Raw genomic sequence first — 7,231 nt, forward strand, 5'->3', positions numbered from 1 at the left:
CATCAGGGAGTGGAGTAAAGCAGTGAAGGCAGATTTATCTCAAAATACAAATAACGTCGAGTTTGCACTTGCTGTTTTGGTGGTTTCCACTGTGGAGGAGGTGTGGACCCCGGGGCAGGTCACCGGGTGCTGTGGCCAAGGTCCTCGGGCAGCATGTGGGGTTTGGTGGAGGATTTGGGGGACGAGGGCTGTTCCAGGTGTGGGCTTAAGCTAAAGCACAGCACAGACGGGCTCAGGCTGGTGCGGGTTTGCTGGGAGCAGGTGCAGCTCTGAGCCCTCCCTCCTCTCTGGTCAGCTGGAGGCTGGTGTCCCCTCCTTGTTGTCGGTGTCCTGGGAGAGGGAGGACAGCAGCTGTCCCTGTCAGAGCCTCTCCTGGAGCCATCCAGCCAGCCTTGGGCCCAACTTCAGAAGGATTTCTGTGCAGAAGGGGCTTTTGGGCGTTGGAATGGGCTGCCCAGGGCAGGGGGGAGTCCCCGGGATCCCTGGAGGGGTTGAAGAGTCGGGCTGAGCCAGCGCTGAGGGATCTGGGGGAGCTGGGAACGGTCAGGGGGAGGGTCATGGTGGGGCTGGAGGAGCTTCAGGGGCTTTTCCAACCCAGATGGTTCTGGGGTTCTGTCTGTGCCAGGGTGTTCATCCCAACTGCGTGAGTTCGGGGTGTCTGACACGGAGCTTTGAGTCCTGCTGAAGCTCTCGGACGCGCCTTCATTAAAACTTCTAATTTGCTGTCTTGTGCCGCGATGCCCGGGAGCTGCAATCCCAGGCTGGGGCCCTGGGGCTGTCGGTGCCCCCCCAGCCCACCAGCACCGTGCCGGGTTTCAGGATACGCGCTGCTCCTGTGCGGGTTTTGAGGGGAATACGCAGCTTTCTGTGATTCTTCCCGAGACCTCTGTGCGCAGGGGGCTGGAAGGTCCCAAAACTTGAGACTGAGCGTCACGGTGGTTGTTGGGTGGAGGCACGAGCGTATCCCCATGGCTGCTCCATGAGCGGGGCTGGGCCTGGCCTCTGTGCCTTGGGCAGGTTTTTGAAGGGACCGGCGGGTCCCCGCTGGCACTGCCGGGCGGTGGCAGGGCAGGAGGAGCCATCGGCGCAGCACGTGCTGTTTTTAGTCCTTGGGTAAATGTTGGTGGCGTGGCCCTGTAATTATCGGGACAGGGTGCCAGTGGAGCTGGCTAATAGCTCCCCTGAGAAGTAAGTGGAATTTGGCATCAGGTAAAAATAGAGCAGGTTCCTCCCCAGAACGCTTTTAGCAGCTCGCCACGCGCCGGCGGGGCCCGCGTGGGCTGTGCTGTTTGCTCTGTGCCCGCGTGTGGCGGCAGGGGGTTACGGCTGCCCAGGCCGGGCTGGACCCCACCGCCGGGGCAAGGGGGCTAAAACTGGGGCAAGGAAAACCAGCCCCGACCCTGCATCCAGACGCGGCCGCTTCCCGGCGCCGAGCTGCGGGTGGGTGCCAGTCCCCTCCTCCCAGCAGGGTTTGAGTGGCCGCCCCGGTGCTGCGCCAGCCCTGGCTCTTGGTGCCGTCCCATCTAGCTCGTTATTTTGGTGACAGGAAAAAAGTCTGGGCTGTGGGGCCGATGACGGGCCCGTCCCGTGCCGTGAGCTCCCCGGGGACGTGGGTGAAGCCGGGGGTGTTCAGCCTGAGCCCTGGCCTGCATCCAGATGCCACGTTGCTGCCTCAGAAAAAAACCTTTGGTTAATTGTGAATCTGATGGTGTTTTGGACGTGGGGCTTTACAGACTCTGTGTTGGGGTAACCGGGGAAGGGCTGGCTTAGGTGGTAGCAGCGAGGTGTTAAACAGCGGCATGCTCTGGGCCCAGGCGGGCTGGCAGCGCCTCAGTCTAAAAATCTGCTTGGTTAATCTGTATTGGAAAGGAGACACGTTTGGGACCTGTTTCCTACAAGTAACCCTGCATCTTCTTGGCCCTACAGCCCCTTCACCCCCAGACAGCAGCCGTCTGTCTCTCACAGCGTTTTTGACTCTCCTGCTGCTCCTGGATTGCAGCTTAATGCCGCAACTTCCCCGACAAGGCGCGGGTGCTGCCGTGCGCCGCGCAGCCCCTGCTCGGGGCAGGGAAGGGGCTGGTGGAGCGTCCTGCGCCCGGCATCGCACCTCCCTGAGCTCGTCGGGCCCCTGCGCCTGCCCTTCAGCGCCCGGCATCGTGCTGCGAGGAGGAAGTGGGGGAAAAAAAGATCATTCAGGTGACGCTGGCGCGTACCGGCGCTTCCGCTTTCTGAGTTTGTGCTGCTCTGCTCTGGGGAAGGGCGAGGGTGGATCTTAATGCTGCACTGAGGAGCTTTGTCGTTGCGTTTCCTCTCGATTCCCACCCAGCCGGGCGTAGGTTCTGAGCAGGCAGTTGTCCTTTCGGTTCCTGTCCGCCTTCAGAGCGGAGCTGCTCTCCCTGCTGCCCCTCAGGCGGAGCGTGGCGAGTTTGATCGGGAGCGCGGGTGAATCATGAGATTTGCGTGCCCCAAATATCAGCAGTTCTGCACTGAAAATACCTATTATGGTAAATAACTGGAGAAATGTCTCCCTTGCCTAGCCCCCGGGTCGCGCTCCCATGCTGCCTGACTCCGTGCCTCGCTCTCCGCCCCCTGCTCCTCTCCAACTTTTCTCCACCTTTAATACCCGGACGGCAGCGCTGGGGGGGCACCCAGAGCCACACCAGGAGGGTGTCGGAGTCCCACACACGAGCTCCTTGCCAAGGTGAAGGAGTTTTCCGAAGCCATCCCTGCTGTCCTGTACCGTCCCTCCAGCTGCCCAGTGGTGCCCAGTACCCCACAGCCCCAAACTGGAGGAGCTTCAGGGGCTTTTCCAACCCAGATGGTTCTGGGATTCTGTGAGTTATTTTGTTATAAAAAGTGAATTCTACAGGGAGAAGGAGAAGTGGAGGTATGGGGAGGGGGCTGTGGCTCTCTGTGATACCAAGAGGAGCCCCGGTAGCTCCTCTCAGGTGGTTAGAGAGCTTGTGGCCGGGGTGGGAGAGGAGAGGAGAGGAGGGGTGCCTGTGGAGCCACCTGCACCTCCCTTTCTCCAGCGCGCTGCTCCGCACTCGCAGGCCGGACGGCAGCTCTGTCCCAGCACCGCGGTGAGCCACGGCCCGCAGCCCCCAGCGCCTGCCGGAGCTTGGCAGGGCTGGCAGCCTCGGCCCCTCGCCCTGGCAGAGCTCTCCTGCTCGCCGGGCAGGCGTGTGCCCGGGGAAACTCCTGCCTTTGCTTTCCTGTCACAGGCGTCACGCAGCTGGGTGCTGGAGTGTGATCTGGCTTGGGTGCAGCTCTGAGGGAGTGTGGTGAGGATGTGCTGCTCCCCCTCGCCCTGCAAAGCAGCAGAGGGGGAGCATGGAGCTGCCGGAGCCTCCGGCACCTCGCTCTGCTCATCACGTCCTTCCTCATCCCGCCTCGTCACCGTTTGTCACAGCCGCTGAGCGTAGTGCGTTTGAGTTTGAATTGCAGCCATCCTGGACTGTCAGGTGCTGGCCTGTCCTAAGTACGGTTGGGCTAGATGATCTTCAAGGTCTTTTCCAACGCAGATGATTCTGTGGTTCTGTAAATACAAGCTGCTCCTTTGGGGTGAGAATCCCTTGCACAGGGCTTCTCTGCAGAGTGCATGTTTCTCCCCAACACCACCATGCCCCGTTTGTCACTGGCCGTCCCGCGCCCTCGTGCCCGCAGCCCCCTCCTGGCTTTGCAGGCGGAGGGGAGTGTTGCCGTGGGCTGTGCTGGCAGGTTTCACAGACCATAATGTAAAACGGCTCCTGGTTGTTGCCCAGGTGCTGCTCGGTCCCGTCTGTGGCCCCGGGAGGGTTCCAGGAGCACCGGCAGCGACCCGCGGGCAGGGGGGGCCTGGTGAGGGGCCGGGGCGGGTTTGCTGGCAGGGCTGGGCCACGCCGCGTCGCTCCCCGCGCAGCCGAGCACCAAGTGTCTTGGCAGAGACTGCAGGGCCCCTCACCGGCTGCGTTTCACGGCCTTGAGCCTTGCGGGTTAATATCATTTTGCAGGAAACCACTTCAGTTAACTGTGGTCGGTGCTTTGTCGTATAAAGGATTTGATGACAGCTAAACTTCTTAAATAATTTCTGCTTTGAGATACAGAGCATCTCTCGGAAGCCTCCGCTGACGACACTTGAAGCATCTCTGGAGCCGGGGTCCATCTCCTTGGACCTGGGGGGACCTGGTGGAGTGTTTCTGTGGTGGAACCGCTCCCCCCTGGCAGAGCGAGGTGCCCCCCAGGGTCTGTGCTGGGCGCCAGAGCTGAGGGAGGGCTGAGCCTCCTCCTGCTCGCATCCTGGGGACTTGTGAGCTTCACGTTCCCGTGTTATATCACACCGAGTTTTCGAGGTTCAGGGCTGTGGGAGTCGTGTCTGAGCCTGCAGGGAGGCTGGGTGAGACTGACTGTACTGGTTGTACCGTATTGCTTGGTGGAACCCTCCTGTGCCTTCAGGAACCAGAGGGCAGAGTGCTTCAGTTGCGAGCACTGGAAAAGGACGTGTTCCAAATAAAGTCACAAAACCACATGAAAATTCACTTCTCCTGCGACTCTCCTGGCTCCATCGTGGTGGCAGGCTCCATGGAGAAGGCCCAGCCCCTGAAGCAGCTGGAGAAGCTGCTGCATGGTTGGGTTCCTGTCAGCCAGAGCCTGCAGCTCCGTGGCAGCGCCAGCCCACAGCCGTTTTCCTGGGAGCTGGTGGGTGGTTGCTGGGTGGGTTTTCCAGGGAAGGTGGTCACCTCTCTGCGGGGGACTGGGTACATGGCCCCAGGGCCCAGGAGGTGGAGCCCTGCCTTAGTCCTCGGGCAGGACATTCACTCCGAGCTGCTCTTGTTGCGTTGTTTAGGAGACACCAAGAGCGCGGGAAGCGGAGGGGAGTCTCTCGCTTGGCCGTGACCCCCCCGGCCTGAGAACCGGCCGTTCCCGGAGAGCGTCCCCAGCGTGCCAGCCGCTGGCCTGCCCGGGAGCTGAGCTCATCTGGTCGCCTTGTGTCAGCTGAGTGTTTAACTTTTTGCTTATTTAGAATTTCCTGTATTACGATAACATCTCATAAACTTCCAAATATAGCTGAACGCTAATTTAGACCGTAACGGGCCACCCCAGAACAGTGACCAGGTGTCACCTTCAGTCGTGGTGACTGGAGGGGGCAGGAAGGAAGCCGCGGGGCGCAGCAGCTGCGCCAGCGCCGGCGCTCGCAGGCACACGTGCTTCCCCGGGCACACGGCTGGCGGGAGCAGGAGGGGCAGCATGGCTGGGCCCGCTCTCCCCCGCAGGAAGGGATGGGGCAGCCTGTGTCAGAGGGTGGGGAGCAGAGGGCGAGGATCAGGCCCCGAAGGAGTGCCCAGGGAAAGCACCAGCTGGCCGCAGGTCGGGCCGCTCGGTAGTGCCCGTGGCTAAAACCAGGATTGGGTAGCCCACGGATCGCTGAATAACGCAGCAGGACTTGGCTTTGGGAAAAACCAGGGGGTCAAGTTTCGTCTTGCGCCGAACAGCTCCTGGGGTGATTTGTAGGTTTGCGTCAAGGATGATCTCGTCCCTGTTTCCCCCGCGACGCGTAAGATGCCTGCGCTGGCGGCAGGGCTGCTGGAGCGAGGTGTCGGGGAGCGCGGGGGTCTCAGGGAGCTTGCCGGGGCAGCCCGGTAAGAGCGGTATTTCTGACCTGTGTCTGGAAGGGTTTTTCCTCCTGGTGAAGCCTCAGCCGCGGGGTTTGCACTGGGGGGAGGCGGGTCTGACTCAATGCCTGCGACCCGGAGCATCGTGCAGCGACTGATGCGGCACTGGGGACCTGTCCCAGAGGGGAGAGGAGGTGTCTGGGCACGGCGGGGGACATTTGGTTAACCTGACACTGGATGCTATTTTCTCCGCAGCTTGGCACTGACCTTTCCATTTTGGTCCTCGTACTAAAAGTGGCATTTTTTGCTGATGCCTTGTCCTGCTAAATCCAGCTGTGGCTGGCTGGTGGGAAGGTCTAAACAGGTCTAGAGGTGCCGAAAATAGTCCTTGGGCGCTGCAGGGCTTCTGGGGGGGGCTCCTGCCATTACCTTGTTCCGATGGCAGCCCCGGGGCCAAGAGCCAGCTGTGCTGGGCATGAGGTGATCCCGCAGCGGCTCTGCAGGGAGCTGAGGGACCTGCCCCACTTCTCAGCTGCACCCAGCCTGGGGTAGGAACAAAATCCTCCACAGGGTTTTCAATTCCCAGACTCCGGTTTGAGGCACCGGCGCAGGGTTTTAATCTAAGCGGCCGGTTGCCGTGGGGAGAGCTGGCCCGCTCCCCAGTGCACCTTTTGCCGTGCTCAGCAGAGCAGGGTGAGATCTGGGTGAAGAGCAGGTTTTTTCATTGTGGTAGTGGGTCAGGCTCCAGGTGCCGTAAAGCCACCGGGAAACGACAGCTCCGGGGGAACCCGAGAGTCAAACCGGGCGGCACAATGCCGTCTTCGTTCAGGGAAGGTGTCGAGTGGCAGGTTGTGGATGATGAGCAGTGAATTACAACTCGAAATCCATACAGATGATCTTGTGTTAGCGACACAAGGAAGGGAACTTGAACTTAAACTTGACCGGAGACCTGCTGCCCTTCTGCTTTGCTCGTTACACGCCTTTAGATAATGAGTCTGTGGGCTGTTTGCTCACAGCTATTAAAACTGCGGCTTTTCCCAGCGGCGGGGGCAGTGCTGCCCTGCAGCTGTGTTTGGGGCAGGGGCTGGGGTCTCTCCTCTGCTGCCTGTGGAGGGGCCGAGGCAGCGCCGGAGCGTCCTGGGGCTGCTTCCAGCCTGGCCGTAGGGGAGGTGGAAATGCCGGCGGGGTCCCCGCTGCCTGCCCTCTAATCCCCGTCTTGTCTCTGCAGGGAGTGGGGATGGCCAGGGACAGATACTCCAGCGTTTCCCGGAGAAGGACTGGGAGGACAACCCCTTTCCCCAAGGCATCGAGCTGGTGAGTGTGCTGGGGACCGGGACGCCGGGGCAGGTGACGTCGTGGCACCATGCACACACATCTCAGGGGGTTCCCACCTGCCCCCCGACGTTGCTCCAGCTCTGGAAAACCGCGGGATCCAGTGTGCTGCCTCCCCACTGGGCCCTGCTCCTCTCCAGCCCACTTTGCTTCCCCTCCTCCTCTGGGATCAGCTGCTGGGGATGCTGGAACACTTCTGGAGGAGCCGCACAGATGCTGTGTCAGTATAAATAGCCCCGTCACGATCAGCAGGGCTCTGCCGTCCCCAGCCTCTGCCCAGCGCTCCCCTCCTCGGGCCGGCAGCGGCG

The 7,231-nt window shown here is 61.4% G+C and overlaps 1 protein-coding gene across 1 annotated transcript in view; it reads left to right on the plus strand.

Moving 5' to 3' along the window:
- Nucleotides 1–3,333: 3,333 nt before the first annotated feature.
- LOC113491270 (myotubularin-related protein 5-like) overlaps nucleotides 3,334–7,231 on the plus strand; it is a 49,204-nt gene continuing 45,306 nt past the window's right edge. The window contains exons 1-4 of the mRNA XM_026868038.1: nucleotides 3,334–3,464; nucleotides 3,765–3,840; nucleotides 4,435–4,677; nucleotides 6,756–6,905. Coding sequence (XP_026723839.1) covers nucleotides 3,334–3,464; nucleotides 3,765–3,840; nucleotides 4,435–4,677; nucleotides 6,756–6,905 — 600 coding nt within the window. The remainder of the gene's footprint in view (nucleotides 3,465–3,764; nucleotides 3,841–4,434; nucleotides 4,678–6,755; nucleotides 6,906–7,231) is intronic.

Source organism: Athene cunicularia (assembly GCF_003259725.1).
Source record: "Athene cunicularia isolate RWA chromosome 1 unlocalized genomic scaffold, athCun1 chr1_part2, whole genome shotgun sequence".
In the NCBI taxonomy this organism is placed as follows: Eukaryota; Metazoa; Chordata; class Aves; order Strigiformes; family Strigidae; genus Athene; species Athene cunicularia.